Genomic DNA, 21,801 nt, shown 5'->3' on the forward strand with positions numbered 1-21,801 from the left:
ACTAACTTACCAGTAGTTATGACAAGAGTGAAAAAAAACAGGCTTTTTTCAACTCCAGGATTTCATCTACAGTTCTTAACTTTTGATTTTCAGTCACCAAATGGTTCGTTTTTAAAATCTAATAACTAATTCATGGTGTAGGGAGGGTCATTCATTACCCGCCAGTCACTCAGGGAGGCTCAAATAAATACATTTCATACCTCGGGGAGGGTCAAAATAAAAAATAAAAATAAAAAAAAAGAGAAGAAGCGGAAGAAGAGGTCACACCTCCTCTGACTAGTAAAGCACAGCCCATAATGATCCTATGGACCGATGGATTTAACACTCTTATCCTGAAATTCCAGACCGGAAAGACTACTCCTGCTGCCGGCGGAACAGAAGCAGTGTATTGGTGCGAGGTCCGGTGTGGCACTCGTCATGGCTGTTCACAGAAACAACTTCATCCGCTTGCGTTTACACTTTGATTATCCGCCGCCGGCTGTCGTTGATTGCCGCATGTGTTGGCTGCTCGTGGACCTGAACACATGTCGCGTGGTGGCGGATCTTGAGAGCACCATTAGAGAGAAGTTCGAGTTCAGCCGCAGGACAATCCTCAACCTGTTCATAGAAGACTGCTACCTGCCGCACACAGAGAGCATCTACGTGGTGCGGGATAACGACAGTGTCAGGTACGCGTGCGAGCATCGTCACTCATGGGGTAGGCCTACCCCTGCGACGCTCGCGGGGCTGCAATTAGTTCATATATACTGAGATCGTGGGTGGATGTGGGCTTAGCAGCTCCAGCTCTAGCCTTAGCCTTCATTGCATGAACGTCTTGAAAACGAACCCCGTTTTTCGTTTGGGGGTTGTAGTAATAGTAAGTCTTGGTCCAAGGCTAGAGCCTCTTACTACCAATGTGCAATACACCTCCCAACCGCTATAGTAGCGCTGTGGCGCAGTGGAAAGCCGGTGCACTCATTCATTGCAGGACGAAGAAGGGGTGAAGAAAATTTCAAGACATCCCGAGATAAAATGCATGTTTATTGAACAATAACGGATATACAAACACACGGCAACCCCCGTACACCTTCCTAACATCTGCGCCTATGAGGTGAGTACATTACATGTTTGATTTGAACGTTTATGGAGACGTGAATCGGTCTAGACCGGGAACCCCCAAATGAAAAACGGGGTTCGTTTTCAAGACGTTCATGTTCATGCAATGAACGTCTTGGTCCAAGGCTACTCCAGCTCCAGCTCCAACAGTCACCTGAACATTTCGGAGGCCCTCAAGGCTCCAGAGAGCCCCAGCTTTATTATGGGTTCAAGCCTGAAGGGCAGAAATATCAACATCTAGCCCTAAACTAACTTGAACACGGTGTAGACTCTGATGGGTAAAACCCCTGGCCTGCTAGTAATTATCAAACTTACTGAAGCCTGGAGGCTAACCAGCAGTGCAGCAGCGCAACAGTGAGGTTCCCCCTCACATCCTTTCCTAACTGTGTTTGAAAAGGTAGAAAAGATTTTCTTTTTCCCATGAAACAAAAAGGTTAAACTGGCCATATCAGTGGCATTAGAAATGTTTTGTTTGACTATGGCACCTGAAGAAAATGTGATATTTTAAGGTCATTAACTTTGACACATAAGGTCAATATGGAATATTTCCATCTGTCTCTGGGCAAAGTAACAAAAAAAGTGTATACTGAAAATATTCTGTAACCCTTTTTCTTTCTTAATTTGCCAGGGTGAAGGTGGACTGTCTGGCTCAGGTGAATGGACACAGCAGCTATCCAAGTACAGCAAGTGAAAACTGCAGAAAGAGACAGAGAACTACAGAGAAGGATGGGTCAGGAGAAAATGGAGTTAACGTGGAATGGAAGAACAAAAAGAGGGAAACAAGGAGTAAGGAGAGCCTGGAGAGGGATACCAAGCAGGCTTCAGGCAAAACGAGGAATAAGAAGACAGAGGAAAAGAAGAAAAGAAAGATGGCCCAGGCAAATGGCCCTACTGTCACACCCAAACCAGCTGCCTCTACCAAAAGCCCCCCAGCTAGAGTCGTCCAGTCAGTTAAAAGCTCTAACAAGGCCCCAGTAGCCCAAGCAAAGGCACAGAATGCCTCCTCTTCAGATTCCACCAGCAGCAGTAGCGACGAGGATGAAGCTCCCAAAAATACAGCTGCCCAAAAACCAGAACTGAAAATGCTCTCCTCCACCCATGCTACTTCCAAGGCACCTCCAACCACCAAACCTGTCCAGCCAAAGTCACACCCTCCTTCATCATCTTCTTCAGAAACCGCCTCCTCCTCTGATGAGTCCTCCACTGTAAAAAAAACACCAAAAAACAAGTGTTTAACCTCCACAACCCCCAAAGGAAGAATAAGTGATATCTCCAAGTCTCAACAGATTATTCCTGTCCTACAGTCCACAGACCGTGCACAGAATCAGACTGTGAGCACAGTGGTGCCCCTTCATGATAAATTCATGGTGCCTTGTAATCCAGACAGTGAAGAGGAGATTGAGCTCGTAATCCGACAGCCAATGCAGCAGCCAGGCCGCGGTGTGGGTAGTCAGGGATCTCGGAGAGACCGTAACCCCAGGCAAACCAGGCGTGGTGGTCCTGAAGAGAAGGGAAGGGGTGGAAGTAGAGGGGTAATCAGCTATAATAGAGCCAAGGAGCCATCCTGCCTGACTGATTCACTGAGCAATGTGTCAGTGGTCCTCCAGGTCTGTCTGCAGGTGTCTGTACATATGTCTGTGATTTTGAATGTAGTTACTGTGAGATACTAGAATTTGGATTTTAGCACCTGCTTAGTTCAGCATTTGAGGTTTCTGATTTCTGACACCAACTGCATCTTTAAGATCAAGATACTTTGTGTCTCTTGTAAGAAAAAAAAAATCCCTTAGGTCCAGCCCCTTAGTTATTGTTGCTACGCTTGTTAAACGTTATACACTTGCATTGTAAAAATGCAGTTAAAGCAACTCTTACCTTTCTTGCATTTCACACAGCACTTATAAAAAATTTGAACATCCACAACTCCCGCCTCCCTCCAAAGTCCCATCCCCCTCCTCCTGCAACTCCACCTCCCTCCAAAGGCCTACTCCCACCTCCTCCATTACGTCCTTATTACGTCTATGATAGACGTAGGCGTTGGCAAGGTAACATTAGATACACGGAAGAGGAGAGCGAGTGTAACACGCCTAGAGAAGAGTAGAGGAGAAGAGGAGTAAAACATGCTGCTGATTGCTAATGTTAGCCATTAGCAACTGGATGCTGTGTTGTCATATAATGTTATGTTATATTAGAAGCAAACTAAACATAACGTTACCCGTCCTGCACAGTCAAACTTATCCGGGGTCAGTGATGACTGATGAGTTTTATAATATAATGTAAACACTTGCGTTAGATAGTACTGATGACTGGCAACAAGCAAGGAACATAATACAGAGGCTCAGGCTACGTTAGGCTACAGTAGGCTAACCGTTAGCAACTGGATGCTGTGTTATCATATATAACGTTATAGCCTATGTTACATTCGAGGCAAACTGAAAATACCTGTCCAGCAGAAACTCTGCGACCATCTCATCCCTTTTTAGCTCAGGATGAAGCTGCATCAGTGTTCATCATCGCTCAAAAGCAGAGCCGATGTTGACCTGAGTTTTGGCTCTTGCAGCATCAAGTTCTCTCTGAGGCCTCATTTACACCGCAAGCAATGCGTTCTCGTAGCACTTGTGAACGGTCTCTGTTTACTCGCGTTTTCATTTCGGCGAGCATGTCAACAGGTTAGAGCATTCACACCGCATCTGTTCTACGCACTGCTCGAGTTGCGCTGCTTTTGCGAACAAGCTTGAAAATAGAAGAGAGACTGATTTTTTGCGCGAGTTGTGAGCGAATGGTCACGGTATTCAACAAAAAACACGAGTTTGCGTGTGTTGTGACCTCTCTCGGCCACCGTAGACATCTCCCCCTTGACCAAGCGAGACCTGACAGGAATAAGTTTCATGTACTTACCCATTTGGTAGTGCTAAATATTAATTCTCCAAGCGTTGGAATAATCACTGGCGTGCGAACCTGTCCACCCTGGGCTTTGGGTCCAAACTCACTTCTTCTTTGGGGTTTATTGGAGATTTGCAAACAGGGTGCAATACCGCTACCAACTGTTCGGGTGTGGTTTGTATTTTGATGGGACAGCAGCGGCCACTGCACGATGCGTCTGTTCGGTTTTGGTGTGAATTAACGTGTGCTGCCGCCATTTGTGGACCGCTTCGCGAGCACTACGCGAACACATCGCTTGCAGTGTAAATGAGGCCTTAGTGTTAGCTTTTTCTGCAATATTCTTTCTTTTGCCAACTGATCTCCCTGTTGGAGCGGCTGGAGGCAGAAGTGGTGGTCCACATTTATCTGCCATTGTTAGAAAAGTTTATATCCACAAGCGTCCCTGTTATGCGAGTGGTTACGTCAGTTGGAGGCCTCCATGTGGGGAAGACAGACAGGACACTCAGCCAATGATTGGTCAGAATTTTCTTAGAACCATATGAGAATGGTAAAATTATGAGTTTGTATCTCTAGTGGAATTGACTTACATTTTAGTGTGCCATCAGCTTATTAATAGCATTTTAACGTAAACAAAGAAAAGCGTAAAATTTCCAGAAAGGTTAAGTGTCGCTTTAATAGACCAAATTATCGTGACATGGTGACAATCACTTCCAGGTATAAAACTGGCAGTTGATTATATTTCTGGCGATTTGTTGTCATTTTCAGCCACAACTGTAACGTTAAAAGGTGTATAGTTAAACATGGCAGTCCGACCTATCCAGTGTTTTTGCTGTGCTTGTTTAATGTACTTTGTTGCTTTGTTATCATGTTTGACAAACCAAATCTACTGGCACGGAAGCTAAACAATGTATTGCTGTGGACGGGGCCGCACAAAAACATATTTTGGCCACCCAAAAAGATCAATATCTGTGTAAGTGTAGGCTATATTTGAATATTTACTCTGCTTTACCTCACACGCTAACCAATGGAGGCTGCGGTACACCAACAATTAAAGTGTTCTGCAATATATAATGACCGTTTTTGTCAGTGGAGTCTGGTGACTCAGAGATAACGGCTTTAATTACCAGTCAGAAAAAACTTTGTGACGGCAGGATAAAGTGGTGGAAATATTCTTAAGTATATTACACTTAAACTGATCTTGATTTTCTTAGGACAGCCTTTTTTAGGTGGCTAAAAACTTACTAACTGAGGCAACGTCTGCTTAGGGCAGTTTGATTTTATGAACATGATGCAAGGATTTTCTACCCAGAAGTTATATAAATAAACATTGTAATTTGGTCGAAAATGTTAATGGTGATGGATTTATCACTGAAAGTTGTAGTTTGCTAGTTGGCTGCAAATGCTAATGTTAGCAGCTCACAAACATATTGTACAAACAGTATAGCTCTTACTACACCCTCAGGCCCACTGCCTCTATGTGTGGAGAAAATAACGCTTATAGCCAGATTCATGGTCGGGTGCTCAACATTTTTGAAAAGTGTTGTTCGACAGAAATTAAAGAGCTGCGGGACATTTTCAGTTTATGCTAGAGTAAAAGTTTATTCGTCTCCATGGTAACCAGAGACCCCCTGCATTTTATGGTCTGAGTCTATGTCTGTCACGTTTAGTGCATAATCTGCACAGACAGCTGTTTAAATCACACAGATATCTGGCTGTATATGTGTTTTTAACTTAATGACCCTATATTTATTGATTGATCAGCTCCCAGTCTGTCTGTAAGCAGCAGATTTCCTTCATTGTCTATGGTGGACAGGGGAAATAAAATCAGTGAATCACAATGTTAATTTCCTCCTGTGGTGCTGACATGAAAGCTATTTAGGTTCAGTAAATGTCTGCTGTCAGTCAGACTGGTGAAGGCAGTTTGACCGGCCTCTGTTCTCTCAGCTCTGCAGGAGCGACTGCTGCCAGATGGCTGCTTCTGTGGACAGAAACACTGAATGCAGGTTTAAGTCAGTGTGCATTGAAATCTCCTATCTCCATGGTGACAATAGTAATACTGCCAATCACATTGCAAGGCGAAATATGACAACGTCCGCGATGTAGCAGATTCTCCTGGTGCGTGATATGAAAGAAAAGTGTCACGTGACACTTTTTTCTGTCAAAAATACATGAATTCTGTTGGGTCACACTCATCAAAAATGTCGAGCGCCCAAGTGGAAATTAGGTTTAACAGGCCTGCCTAGATACGGTTGCTAAGCTAGGATTGGACAAACGCTATTTGGTGGAGGGATCCCCTTACTGGCAGTTCAGATACCAGTTCTGCAGATGTAAACATGGTCATATTGCCTGTTCATTAGGAAACACTGTATATGAAAAGGCATTATTAATCTGTTGGGTTCTCATGTCTAGAACGGTGCAGAAGGTGCTCCCAAACAGGACTATAGCTCTATGCCCTTGCTAGCTGCTCCTCCACAGGTGGGGCAGAAGATTGCCTTCAAGGTAAGTCTAGTCTTTTTTTTTTTTTAACTCTTTATTTATAGATAATTTTCCTCTTTTAGTACAGGAAGGTAAAACAAAAGACAAATACAAAACATTGAACAATTACCCATATTCAAGGTCCGGGGGTGATCAGTAAATCCAAAAGACAAAGTATCATACCCAGTACATGCATACAGTCTCACTCATTAGTCAAATAGGCTTGCCATTTCTGCCATCGTTTTTCCCCCAGATCTTTTTGGAGTCTGACTGAGTAAGTCATTTGCTCTAGTACATGTAATTGTTTAACAATATTAACAAAAGAATCTGTAGTGGGGGCATTTTTCTGGAGCCAGCATTTTGTGATGGCTTTTTTACTTGCAGCCAGCAAGACCCTAAGTAGGTACACATCAGCTTTACTCAACCCATCTGGCATATTCCCAAGATAGAGAGTTGTGAATGATACATTCATATTAAAACATAGAACCTTTGAAATAATTTTTGCCACTTCCCTCCAGAAAAACTGGATGGAGGGGCAAGACCAAAAAATATGGGCATGATCAGCAAAGACCTCTCCACATTCTCTCCAGCAGGCCAGTTGTGTACCAGTCTGTTTGGACTTCTGCTTAGGAGTTATAAAAAAACGAATTAAGCTTTTCCAACAGAAGTCTCTCCAAGTCCAGGAGTTGGTGGAGGATGACTGTGTTTCCCAGGCGTTCAGCCACATGTCCTCTGTAATCACAATGTTCAACTCTTTTTCCCATCGTTGTTTCACATAGTCCGTAGAATCCTTCTTCAGTAAGGTGATGCTGTGGTATAACTTGCTTATAAGTCCTTTAATATTCCCAGAGTTGTATGCATCCATAAATATATGAATAATTGCTGGTGGCTCTGCTGGGTTACAACCTTTCAGCTTTTTACAAAAATAATCACGGAACTGTAAGTACCTGTAAAAGTCATGCCCACCTAGTCCATACATTTGACATAAATTATTAAAGCTGTTAAGTTCCCATTTTTTAACAATTTTGCATACGGCAGTAACACCATAATAGGTCCATTGTTTATATCTATGATCTAGTAATGCTGGTGTGAATTTGGGGTAAGGTAAGTCTAGTCTTAATAGCTACAGTGTATCTGCTCTGGTATTGACAGTGCATACCTACATGCTAATCTGTTCAGCTTAGCTTTTGTTTGGAACAAAATGTTTAACAAAAACAGAGATGATGTATAGTGTAGGATGGAGTTCTGAAACGTTGTCCTAAGAAAAAAAAGTGGAGAGTGCAAATCCAGCAGAGCTGCCATTATACAGAATATTGGTTAGTCCACTGATAAAACTGAATAACCAACAAAGTTGTTTGTTCAAATTTTTTTTTTCAAGCAGAAATGTGCAACTGCTTTTACTTTTTCCAATGTGAGAATTTTCTTCTTTTTTTTGATTGTAGTTTGATTATCTCTGATTTTTTAAAACTGTCTGTTGGACTAATGAAGACCTTTGAAGACAATTGTGAAAAATGCCCACCGCAGTTTCCCTGAGCCCGACTCAGGGAAACTGCGATGGGCATTTTTCACAATTGTCTAATATTTTTTAGACTAAACAAGTTGTGGAAAAATCCATTAACTTCTATGGAACCACTACAATGTTACAGTCACATCTTTTGAATAAATTGTGAAGTTATTGACCAAGCTAACCAAGCTAGCTATTATATTCAGTCCTCAGACAAAATGCTAGTGGAGAGAGGCTCTGAGAGCTGTCATAACAGACCAGCACTAGCATGTCCCAGGCTGGCAAGCATGTTAGTAGATAGCCTTCCAGCCATGGTAGTTCACCAACTAGTCCCTATGTCAGCAAGCTACTTACATTAACAGATCTGCTACCAATAAAAGAAAAGTAGTGGTGTTAAATCAGTGAAAGTAAGAAACTTAACTTAAAAAACAAATCAAATCAGCAACAACAAAAACAGGAAATGCCTCATTGAGATTAAAAATGTCCTTCACAAGAGTGATCTGGCCTTAGCAGGCAACAGCACCTGACAAAGATTCAAACATACAACATGTAACAGTTACAGACAATAAAATTATAGATCACAGCATGAATATATGAAAACATGGATCACATTGAGGCAAATAGTCAAAGCATCTTTAAGGTTTAATCTAGTCTTGAAAGATTAGTGTCTTAGTGAGGTATGTTGAGTCTAAAGCCAGAGTATTCTGTCCTATGAAAGTGACATTCTTTGAACCTGGCCAGATCACCATGGCAACTTATATTGCAGACCTAACATGGTCGGGACCAGTTTTAGTTCTGAGTCTAAGCTTGAAATTGACTATAAAGGGCCTTTCATCGCTCTTTAAAGTTGCACCACACTATAATTAGTATTTAATCTATGATCGATACAGATTGTCAGTTGAGGGAATACATTATAAATGCACTTTATCCAACTTGTCGAGCTGTTACCATAAAAACAGAATGACAGTCGTTCTATTTCTGTGGCCGTAACATTACATACATGCCCCTGAATGAAGCCATGCAGTTACAGTAGCACTTACTGTATGTATCATGTTGTATTGTTTTACACAGGAGCGCCACCAGTGATGGAGAAAATCTGAGTGAGAATCTGGTTTTATTTTATTTGCAGGGGTGATGTTGCCCTCACTGAACTACTGATTATGTTTGTGTTCTCTGGTCCATTTACCCATGCTGGCTCTAAAAGAAGCCTTCTATAGAATCACAGGTAGCATACTGTTCACTATTAATCAGGATGACATTTATATGCATATGATATAATTCCTTTAGACCGCCATAATGTTACCACCTTGGATTAGGTATTATGTTCAGTCTTGACTTGTTGAAGTCCATTTTACACTGCTGGTATATTAAAGCTGATAGAGCACTGATTAGTAAACTGATTAGTAAACTGATTAGTCTGTTGGTATTTATCATAGATAATAGCCTATTCAATCAGTGAAATTCATTTCCCCTTGATTTGCCCCAAAACATAAGTGATTAGCATGTCTTCTTCATTATGAGACAGTAACGGCAGTTCTTCAGTGTGACGTTTAAGTTTGCTGCATCAAGTTTTAAATTTCAGAGCTGTAAATTGTGCAGCTTTCAAGTTAGACATAAATGAAGTGATGAGATGAATATATTCACCTATGAGTTCACACTATTGTTAATATGAATGCAATTATTGATTGTAACAACAGTTTGGCTTTTTACTGTAATAATTTTTAATATTCAAAGACAGAAGAAAGGCAGCACGAAATAGATCATTTCTAAGTGTCAAATGACGAGTTGAATGTGTCGTTTGACATGAGTGTGAACATAGTCTGAAACAGAAAGCCCTCTTTGTGGTACCCATTGTCGCTGACTGAGGCTTTAGGTTTGTTGAGCCAGCTCAGGCAGAGAGAACCTGGCTCTGTTGAACTTACTTCGTGGTAAAGCCCTCAGCCCTAAACCCAAATCAGTCTGCAGCAGATTCCAAGCCCTTTTTTCCCCCCACTACAAGACACGCACTGGGACAGACAGTAGGAGTAAGTCTACGTCACAGAGCAGAGACAGTAGCTTCCAGCAATTTTCAGATTGATAAATTTAAATAGATATGAAGGAAGCAAGTTAAGAATTGCCTCATAAGAAAGGATTTGCCACGAATGAAGTCAATGGATGGTGCAAAGGTGAGAATTTTGAGTGTAGCTGTAAGCTTCATCTCCTAACTCTGTTCCTTTTTATCTGTGCTCAAAGTTGCTGGAGCTGACTGAGAACTACACACCAGAGGTATCTGGATATAAGGTGAGAGTAATCATGTCTGACCTTGGAGATACTGTGATAACAAAGTCTTGTTCATTCAACTGGAGTCACCAAACTGAGCGACCACGTTACTGTACATTTTAGGAGGGGAAGATTGTGAGCTTTGACCCAACCACCAAACAGATTGAGCTGGAACTACTTAACATCTCTCAAGGTAGGGATCATTTCACCACAGGCACATACAATATTATTCACATTTTAAAATGTCTAGTTCAAAGTTAATATGTCAAGATACAAAAGATCAGTTTTCCTTCTAAAACTCAGCTGGAAAATTTATTTTAATAGTCCGAAAGCTCAGCATCAAGCAAAATAATATAGTGGTAGAATCATTTGTATTTTTACATATCACAGCAAGCCTACCATGGATGTACAGTGTTGTGGTTAATATAGGATAAGGGGGGGGGGGGAGGTCACTGCTCATTTAGTTTTAGAGGACAGTCAGGACTTTTTTATGTTATTAACTTAGCAGGAGCAGAGCAGATTGACAAGTATGTTGGACACATGAACTTGCTGCTTCTCCCTCAGATCCCGTAGAGCCTGGCAAGTTCGACCTGGTCTATCAAAACCTAGATGGCTCAGAGAGTGTGGAGTATGCAGTGTCCAGAGGCTCTCGGGTAAGCCTAAGCTTAATCTCTTAAACAGTACTACCTAAACAAATAGTTCAAGCTTATGGGAAATATACATTTTTGCTTTTGTTCCACGGTGAGATGAAAGAATCAATATCAGTCTCATGCCAGTGTGTTAATTACAGAATGGGAATCAGGACATGGTTAGCCTAGCTTAGCATAAATACTGTGAGCAGGGGAAAACAGCTAGCTTGGGTCTGTCCAAAATTAAAAATATCCTGGACTTAATGCAGAGACACAGATTGTTATCAATCTTCTCACCTTACTGTTAAACAGGAAGAAGATAAGTGTATTTGAAGACTATTCTTCAAAAATGGGTGCAGCTGACCCTGAGGTGTTTGAGTGAGGTTCCGTAGAAGTCTAAGTTAATAAGGAAAGGTCTAATTTCTGTACATTTTGAGTTACTAGATATGACCACATTAGATTACCACAAGGAAGATAAAAAGAACGTAAAAAAGACTTGTGTGTGGTCAGGCACGAGTACAGATGTACCCCAGGTGGTCCTCAAGCACCTGCCCTTTTAAACTCTGACTAGATAAGTGGCCCTTGTTTGCGAGACGTTTCTATTTCTTTTTCTACCTTTTTTTTTTTTAATTTGGCCTATATAATAAATTCTCCATTGAAAGTGTGTTATAATGTCTGACAGCTGCATTTGAGTTTTAATTCTGCCTCATCAATGTCCCTTGTCACAGTCACTACAATTAACACACTTATATAGAGCACCCTGCAGAGCAGCATCATGTCTCACTCTGACTTGCCTGCATGGCCAGCCAGGTAATGATAGTGTTTGCCCTAAACCTTGGTATTATTTGTAACTGTTATGAGATTAAACTACTATTAAAACATCTCATACAGCTAGACTAACTTAGGCAATAGCCCACCATTAAGCTTAACTACAAGTAAGCTATTCTGGCGTAAAATCACACCATCTTTCTCCAACTCTGGCCGATTTCAGCTCACCAACTGCCTGCTGTGCATGAAGACAGACGCCGAATTACTTTCCCCACTTCAGCATGTCTTTAAAAACAAAACTCAACTCAAAATAATGTTAGATCTCCCATGCCGTGGCTCTGGTAATTCATTTAAATAAACTGGAAATGCGGTTTGGTGCTGCATATGCCTTGTGCCAAGAGCACAGAGAAGGAGAGGAGGAGCATGAAGCTGCAGCAGCTGCAGACCTCTGTTTTCTGGGATTCTTGATGAATATTTAAAGCTTATTTAGCAGATAATTTTAAGTATTTTACGTGACTATTTAATGAAATCACAGCGGTTTTCTTATATACACATACTTCATTGTTGGGCTGTGGATTGAATTTTAAATCATGTGAATTTAATTTTATTTCTGAACCAACAGACAGTAAAGCATTTAGCTGGATCATGGGTTAAATTGAAGGGTTCTGATGGTAAAGTAACAACAAGAAAAAATATAGCCACAAGCGGTAATTCCGGGGTTCGAGCCAGCATGGACATTCAAAACTTGAAAGCTGGGTAGAATCAAGACCTTTGACAGTTCAGGACACCTGCATTAAAGATTACCAACAGGTTTTATGACACTCAGACAGATACTTATTCATTCATGTCCAAATCTTTAGGAGGCAAAAAAATTGGAATTTGGAAAAATTGTTGCTTCCTATTGGTCAACTGCAGAAACATTTTGAAAACGTTTGATAAAACCCTCATTGATTTATGGCAGAATTTTGTGAAAGGCCTTTGCACTTATTTGGAACTTGTGGCGCCCCCTATTGACCGATTTTACAATAATACACGTGTTTCATAATTATTATTTGACAGAGCCTGCAAGTTTTGTAATGATTGGACAATCAATTTCTGATTTTTAGTCTGATATATGTTACTGCATGCCCATTTTTTTTTTATTTGTGGTGCCCCCTAGTGGTCAATTTGAATGAAATTTTAAGGATATGCGCCTGGAACCTCTTAAGACGTTGCTTGCAAGGTTTGTGATGATTGGTCCAAACGTTGTGAGTCATTTGCTGAGCCACGCCCCCTGGAAAGTTCATTGGTAAATATCTTCAAAAAGCAATCAGATATCAATAACAGTTAAAGCATTGGTGATAAAATTCACGTCATTCTGCTGATTTCAGGTATACTGACAAATATTGTGGTACCATTTGGTTAAAAATGAGATGAAATAGAAAATGTTGTGCATACAGCACAAATTACAACAAGATAATGAACATCACTGTGAGCTAACCGTTAAACCAATCTGAACACCATTTGAAACATGTGTCATCTAGTATCCAAAGAATGTTTGTGGCAAAAGTGGTTGCATTTAGATGAAGACTTTTGGAGATATAGATGTTAATTAATTTAGCATATTCTTAAAAATTTAGAGTAACGACTTCTGAATAGACCAGGGGCGATTCTAGGATCAGAGGTTTAGGGGTGCTGAGCACCCAGAGAGCTGCCCGGCCAGGCAAGATAAATTTCACTGTTTGTACATTTTAGCGCACTTTCATTCCCACATTTGTGAAAGAAAAGCACAACACTTTTTGGGAAAGTCTGAGACTAAACCATCAAATCTGATAAAGGTTATTTAAATGCTGAGCCACAGCAAAAGAGGAATGGATTGGAATCATAAAAGAAACATATCGTAACCCTAATTTCTGGGGGAAGACAACTCATTTTGATACAGCAGCTCCTCAACATACACATAAACAGTATGTATGTTTCTGGAGTAAACCAGCCCCCTATAGTGAGTACCAAAAATACCAAAAATGGACCTTGGACTTATTTTTTGGACTTTTATTTGAAATGCAATGCACAACATGTAACATTAACACATTAACAGTAATTGACTTTTTCAATGTTTGTCTCTGCCTTTTTCCTTCTTGTCTGTATTATATAATACAAATACATAAATAAAAATACACTTCAAAAAAGAAAAGTGCTTGAAATCTACAAAATAATAATAATAAATACACACAATAGGAGTTATAATGTTAATGGGCATCCAGTCAGTTAGCTAGTCAGTAGCACCTTGGCTTTAATATTAACACATGCACATGACACAACAGCTAGCTTCTCTCATTCCAATTCAAACAGAGGACAGTGGTACTGACCACCTGTAGCGTTTCCTAGCTAGAAAAAATGTCAGCTAACTCCTACCTAACAGCATAAACACTGACCTACGAATAAATGCAGCAAAAATGAGGACTGGTAATGATAATCATGTGTTGGTATTGAGTGGTAGAACTTAAGAAATGTGCCACATATCCTGGTTTAAGCCAGGTACTTACACCACTACTGCATATCACCCACTCTAGAAGGCAGCGTGTTGCTCTGTGCAGATAGAGCGCTCAGAGCCCGAGTCAGGGGAAGGTGGGAGGGATGGGGTGGATCAAACCATTTTTGAGGCATTTTTGTTGCTGTATTTTTGTTGTTAAAACATTACGTTTCAACCAAGTACTGTATGGTTTTGACACTTTTCTAGCTTGTTAAAAAGGGACATACAGTAAAAAAATAAAATAAAAAAAAATCTCTCAAATTTTAGGGGTGCTGGGATTCAATTTAGGGGTACTTCTACTAGCCCAAAAATGGGCTAGTCTATGGAATAGACTATAGGTTGCAGCGCAACAGAGTTTTGTCACCATTCAGTGGATGTGTTGAAAAAATTTTCAGCTGTGTAGAACACATTAGTGATTTATTATGATTTTTTTGGAAGTATAGACTGTGAAATGTCTTGAAATTTAGTTTTAATGTAATAAGCCACGCCCCCTTTATGCAATCATTTTCAAATTTTGTGCATCGACTGAGACATGACCGAAGATGATGCAAAACAAGTTTCGTACAAATATCTCTGGCTGATTATGAGATATCAACTTTTTGCATGTGTAGCGCCCCCTATAGGTTGATTTGAATCAAACTTTAACAATATGATTCAGATCCTTATGTCAACATATTTTACAAGTTTTGTGACAATTGGCTCAGTGGTTAAGGAGTAAAGTGTTTAGTTTCATACACGTTTCATACACGTAGGTTAAACTAGCTTCAGGGGCTGTTTCCTCAAAATTTTGTAAGGGGCACTCCTTAGGCATTTTTTGGCACCCAAGAATGAGACCCTTAAAATATCAAATTTTCTACCAGTTGTGATATATCCACAAAATTTCATGAGTTTTGGGATATGGTAAGCCTCCCAAAAAGGCAATTCATTGGAGAAAATAATAATAAAAATAACAATAATAATGATAATTAAAGCTGCAAGCAGCGATGAACAGGCCCTCGCACCTTCACGCAACTCGGGGGGCGCTGGCAGGACGCCTTCTGACGTGTCAATTCATTTTTGTCAAAGTTAGACATCGAATGCAGGAGTGACTTGGCATATCCTTGATACAGTGCTGGAATGACATATTTCACATTTTGTATCACTTCCTCTTTCCACTAGAGGGAGTTGTAGAGCGCACTAATTATACATCATGTTTTTATACATCAAATATACACCACAGCATGTAACCTTGACATAAATCGAAAGATAAGTGTTTGATGAGACCTATTTCCTGTCACCACTAGGTGGCACTATGAGTATCAGGAAATATGGTCATATGAATGTTTTCAGGGCGGGACTTATATGAATCATGTGTAGTTTGGTGGATATTGGACCATTTACGCCAAAGTTATAGCACTTAAGTTTTTCATGGCGAGACCTCACAATTCAACACTCCGCAGCAGGCACGCCATTCAACATTGGGCTTTTGGTCGCAACGTAGTCAGGCTCACATAAACCAAGTTTGGAGAAAATCTGATTAAATCTGTAGGACAAGTTCGTTAATTTACAAGCCCTGGAAATGGGCAAAAATGCACAGAAGTGGCTCAAGTAAATTCAAAATGGTGGACTTCCTGTTAGGTTTAGGCAATGGGTCCAAGAGGCTTTTTTGTACGTTATGGAATGTTACAGGTGCCCACCAAGTTTCATGCAGGTCAAAGCAGCTTTGGGGGCTGCTTAATTGAAATATTGTAGGGGGCGCTGTTGAGCCATCTTGGTGCATCAAAGCACAAAAATCACATCAGACAACAGGACTTGAGACATGTGAAGTGTATGCCATGTTTGGTGAGTTTTCAAGTATCCCTTGTCCCTTCAAAACAACATCGTGTTTAATGGCGAACAAGGCGGCGCCACGGTGACAGCGTTTGATGAAAACTCAAAAGCTTCATTTTTAAGTATCATCAGGGTCTAAGATCAGCAAGTTTGAGGTGGGTCTGATTAACCTGCTAGAAGAGGGACATCAAAGAATGTATAAAGTAACTTTCTGTTGCCAGTAGGTGGCGCTATGGCGGTGATTCAAAATTCCTTTGTAGATGTGTTCAGGGCTGGACTGTCATCATATGTGTGAAGTTTTGGCAAGATATTCCCACGTGGAGTCAAGTTGGGACCCAAGCATGCAACCCTTAAAATATCAAATTTTTCACCAGGTCTGATATATCTGCAAAATTTCATGAGTTTTGGGATATGTTAAGGCTCCCAAAAGGCAATTCATTGGGGTTAATAATAATAATAATTCCTTCAGTTTCAATAGGGCCTTCACCCGGCCTTCGGCGCCCCCATCTGGGCTATTGCCACTTTTATATCTTGATCAGCATTTGCACACAACTTCCAATCACTGGTGAAAATGTCATGTCTCTGCGATGTACCATCTCACGGGAATTTGCGAAAACATTTCTGAACAATAATAATAATAATAATAATTATAATAATAATAAGGGTGTCAGCCCTTCAGGCTTGAACCCCTTATTATAAAACAGCACAAAAACAAAAGGGTTTCAGCCCTTTGGGCTTGAACCCCTAAATATAAAATGCCCTGCATTTAAGGCCTGAAGAAAAGAACCATGTTTGTAGGAGGCTGAATTCGATGTAAATGATCCTGGCAGCCCCCCACTATTCTCTTTAGCACTCTGTTAACTTCATATCTAATTGAAGAACTTTGAGATAGAAATCATCCTCAGTGTGTCAGTGTGTCAGAGCAACTTCTACTCTGTACATCCAGAACCATTTAAACCTCACTGCAGAACACGGTCCCTCATTTATACACAGTAAAACACGTATGTTGACTCAGCAGACAGCATGAAAAAAGACAAGTCGATCTCCAGGAGAATAAATATTTGAAAGCAGTATAGAGTGCTACTGCAGTATAGTCTGTCATATTTTATTTTGATTTGTCACCTGCTACCTAAATTTTGTGTTTTCCCTTACATAAATAAAGACCATAATTTCCACCATTAATTGATGCAGAAAAAATAACCAGAAAGCAGGAAATTAAGTGTTTGAGGCTCTAAATTTTCTGGGGAGGACCCCCAGACCCTCCCACTTCATATGTGTCCCATGCAATGTTTAAACAAAATGACACCCTTGTCTGTACAGGTATTAAGATAAATATGTAAGTAAGTAAAACCTGTTACTGTATATCATTTATTTTTTAAATTGATAATCACGAGAGAAGTTTCCCTTTTTTTTCTTTAGCACCTGCTCCCAAGAATGTCCGTGCATGGGACTGGTTGTAATCATGTATAGGCTAGTGCAGACAGAATCAGGCCAATAACCCAATATTTGTGTGAATGCTGTAGATCTTGGGGGATGTATACATTAAGGTATTCAGTACCATCCCCAGGCAATTCACTTCCACTTTTTTTCCACACCTGGAATTAAATCTTACTACAGGTAAGCTGATGATTCCATGGACCACATGGTAACTGGGCACACCCTTTATTTCAAACAAATGCTCAAGTAAACATGTCACCAACCACTGGCTTATTCCCTAGGGTGCCTTATGAAATGACAACAGGGACACTGAGATTGAATTGTTTGGCAGTAGACAGCCTAAATGACACTGGCAGTCAGCAAAAGCAGTCAAAGCCCCTTCTTTCCCCTTCCCTCTACTTTGAGTGGGTGCATTTTATGGCTGTGCAATTAATCGTCTGGTGATTGCGATTACGATTTTGAGGTCAAACGATTTCAAAATTAATGAAATCGAGTGTAAACAATTTTTGGTCACCGACGCCTGGAGATGTTATGCGAGGGGCAGGTGATCGCGGAAGATTTCAAAAACAGCGTGCAGAAAAATGGCAGAGGGAGAGCGAGAGTGGTTGGTGTGTGTGTGTGTGTGTGTGTGTGTGCGCGCGTGTGTGTGCGCGCACACACGCACATCTGGGCCAAACTCCGGCGTGTGCAATACAGAGGGCAGAGGAGGATTGTAAAGGCACGACCATGTAGAGACAGAAATGACATGCCGCGGTGTAAACAATACAAGTCATCACGTCCGCCGGATAATCGTTTGCATAATCGTTGTGTTCAATTTTGTCCAAAATAATCGGGATTATGATTTTTTCCATAATCAAGCAGCCCTAGTGCATTTACCCAGTGAACCCTTCTTTTTGGTTACTTACAGTATACAAAAAGGAGAAAGTGGGACTGACAAAAATGGCTTCATTTACAGAGAGCAGTAGATAGGGATGCATGATAATATCGGCACGTCATTAGTATCAGCTGATATTAGGGATGCACGCTAACTTTTCTTTTAAACCGATACTGATAACCGATAACTTTCAGCTCCTAAAGGCCGATACCGATAACCGATAACACACACACACACACACACACACACATATATATATAGATATGTATATGTATATGTACCTCATCATTTTGACTCTTTAAATTAAGAGATATTTACTTTTTCCAATGAAAAACTATTGGCAAGCATCTCAAACATTTTCGAAAAGATATCAAACAAAAGACTATTTGATATCTCAAATGAACATCAATTTAAATAAGGTGCATTACTTACTGATATAAAAATAAAGGCCCCTTGAACTGATGCAAATGCATGCATCGGGATTACAAACTGAAAAAGTTCATTCCAGAAGTTCAAAAAAAATAAATAAATATAGAAAATGATTGCACTGAACAAGTTAGACTTGTCTATGTAAACAAACTGAAAAAGTGCATTCCATAGTAACAAAAAAATAAGTTTAAAGGATTTTGGCTTATGGTTCCATTCAAATGAATACCTTTTCACTAAGGTCAATGAGGTTCAGTTGTTCTTTTATCTCATATTAGAAGAGAGAGAGAGAGAGCGTCTGTGTGTGTGTGAGATAGTGTTGTCACGGTACCAAAATTGGGACCCACTGTACGATACCAGTGAAAGTATCATGGTTCTGAGTAATATCACGATACCACAGCCAAAAATAGGCAGATGTGCCTTTTGTCATTTATAAAAAGATGAATCACTTTTCTATAATACATCACTGATATTTCAATGGAATAAATTACTTATTGACTTATTCATACTTCAAAAACAGCATAAATAAGTGATTAACATAGGGGGGATCAAAATAAAATAAATAAATAAAATAAAAATCAACCAGCCACCCTCCTCCCCTGACAAGTAAAGAACAGTCCCTTCAGAAGTAAAGAACAGTCCCTAAAGTGCGGTGAGGTTTGTGGACCGTTACCTGCCGCAAAGAGAGAAATGTGAACTACTCGTTTCTCCTCTGACACGTCACATACCTGTGTGCCGCCACGGCTCAGCTGTTCAGGTACTTCTGGACAGTCATGACGCCAACAAAAGGAAATTATTGGACCTGGAGCCAGGCTTCTTGGTCGCTGGTAAACCGTTATCTTGCGCCGCGGAGCACTATGGCCACCGTATTTGACAGGAATACGTATTCCTGTCTGTGTCTGTGACCCCCGTTCAACCCACAACCAGCAGGATTCGCCTTTCGTTTCTACTGCTGGTTGAAATCTGTACTGGCACAGCGTGCTCCTGAATGATTTCTTTTGCTCACACAAAACTATTTTTAGTCGCACCGTAGAGCTCTGTGGAAAACAAATCACTGTAGCATATATAAACAAATCTAACCTAAAAGTAAAAATAAATTAATAATAACTTTCACTGCTCAAAGATACTCAATAGCTCAGAAAATAGGCCTACCCGAAATGTCACTGCAGCAGCATATTGAGTGCCAGGTGGCCAGGGCTTGCTGTTATTGGCCAGCGTGCACCGTTATTGGACGGCGCATGGACACTAACCCTCTTGCGATTGGACTTTGAACTTATCCCACAGTAATGATACCTGAGGTACCATAGTACTACGGGTACTCCAACATTATGGTATCATATGCACTGTGAAGTTTTAGTGCCGCGGTCTACCGTTGGTACCAGTATACCATGCAACACGAGAGAGAGAGAGAGAGAGACAGAGAGACAGAGAGACAGAGAGGCTGGCTGGCTGGTTTTCCGACATGAGGGGGTATTCTTGAATTTTCCCAGTCAGAAAGAGTTTTTCTGATTATGCCGACGTCACTGAACGCAGCATTCACTGCAGGCCATTCAGGTCTCATAGTGGGAGCAGGGCACTGCCGTGATGACAAAATTATATATGTTATCGTGGCTATTCGTCATGATATCGGACTTATCGGAATGACGTAATGATTTCCTGTTATTGGCCCGATAGTTATCGGCCCGATAGTTCGGCCAAAATCCCTTTTCTTATTTTGCACAATGAATGAATATTACATACGTTGAAAAGCATTCTATTTTATGTCTCCATTTGCTGGTGGGTCATCACGCTAAGAGTCTGCATGCATAATATGATGTTAATTCCACTACAGAAGAGACTTGATGATCACTAAAATTAGGTGGGGAAGAAATTGATATGTTGATAGCAGTATTTTTTTTTAATTATTATTGGTCAGATAAGTTGTTATATATCAGCATATTGGATATTGGCAAAAAAATATTGTGCATCCCTAGTAGCAGGTGTTAGCCAGTCATTGTTTCCTGTAATGTCTGTGCAGATTCTGTTGTTATCTTAGCATAATCGTAGTTTAAATAATGTCTTTACTTCCTCCCACAGGTGACAGAATGGTGGGACTCCCTGCTGGAACCAAGGCTCATCATTTAAATGGGACCAAACAGTGACTTTGCACATATTGTAGCTTGGCAACATGGATTTACCTTTTCTACAGTGAACTTTATTCCAGGATCCTTCAACTTGTGCTCCAGTGCCATTAACTGCCGCTAAGTTAACTGTACACTGCATAAGACAGCCAAGGGATATAATAATTGCTGAATATATTATCTTCTCTGTGCTTAATAAGTCATCATTTTGCACAGAAGAGCTACTGCAGTTGTAAGCACTGACAAATGTTATAATTGTTGCATTTGAATTGAAGTTAGATATGAAATGCTGTTGTTTTTTGTTTGGTTGTTTTTTATGTAGTGGGATTTCAGTCTTGTATAAACAGTTTTTCTAATAAATAACTCAGGATAGATGTCAAGTGTGTTACTCCAGTTTAGAAATTTTCTCTCATGAACACCCATTTCTGCCAGGAAAAGAAAAAAAAATGGTAGGAATGCTAGAACTAGAAAATGGTGATACAGTAGTAGGTCAAATTCTGATGTAGAAAAGTCAAAAGTATACTAATATTCCAAAGTTATGAGATGGTAAATTGAAAATTAGACTTGCTACATATAACATATGAAAATATTGATATCCCTTGCTGTCCCCCAAATTTGCCGTTTTATACTAGCAGGAAATGATTTAGTACTTGCAGGTGTCAAACACTAAATCAAACTGCGACTTCAGAATCTCTGAGAATTCAACATAAGAGCAAAATGCTTAGTTATTTAATATTTGTTTATTCATATCTTTTTGGAGCTGCCTCACCACCATAGTCAGTTTATTTAAATTACATCGCACTGTGGGAGAAAAATGACCATCAGCAGCACGCTCAGAAATCCACTGGGTGTTACAATACTGATATTACCATACTATTTAGTATGCAAGGAAAAGATTTACAGTATGTCAAATGAAGTATGCCATAAATGGTAAATTGTAATGGACTAAATGGAGCTGCATTTGTATAGTGCCTTTCTAGTCATTTGACCACTCAAAGCGCTTTTTACACTACAAG

The 21,801-nt window shown here is 40.3% G+C and overlaps 1 protein-coding gene across 3 annotated transcripts; it reads left to right on the forward strand.

Moving 5' to 3' along the window:
- Positions 1 to 344: 344 nt before the first annotated feature.
- On the forward strand, positions 345 to 21,158 carry coil (coilin p80). 3 transcript variants are annotated; one of them, XM_050070260.1, is made up of 7 exons: positions 346 to 668; positions 1,724 to 2,702; positions 6,382 to 6,471; positions 10,184 to 10,231; positions 10,334 to 10,403; positions 10,775 to 10,863; positions 20,742 to 21,158. In XM_050070260.1, the coding sequence occupies exons 1-7, from the start codon at positions 418 to 420 to the stop codon at positions 20,787 to 20,789; spliced, it is 1,575 nt and encodes a 524-aa protein (XP_049926217.1). In that variant the 5' UTR covers positions 346 to 417; the 3' UTR covers positions 20,790 to 21,158. The 3 variants fall into 3 exon arrangements, with proteins under 3 accessions (XP_049926218.1, XP_049926217.1, XP_049926219.1); XM_050070262.1 differs by lacking the exon at positions 346 to 668 and adding an exon at positions 681 to 1,090; XM_050070261.1 differs by lacking the exon at positions 10,775 to 10,863 and having other exon boundaries at positions 345 to 668.
- Positions 21,159 to 21,801: the final 643 nt, after the last annotated feature.

Source organism: Epinephelus moara, chromosome 18 (assembly GCF_006386435.1).
Source record: "Epinephelus moara isolate mb chromosome 18, YSFRI_EMoa_1.0, whole genome shotgun sequence".
Classification (NCBI taxonomy): domain Eukaryota; kingdom Metazoa; phylum Chordata; class Actinopteri; order Perciformes; family Serranidae; genus Epinephelus; species Epinephelus moara.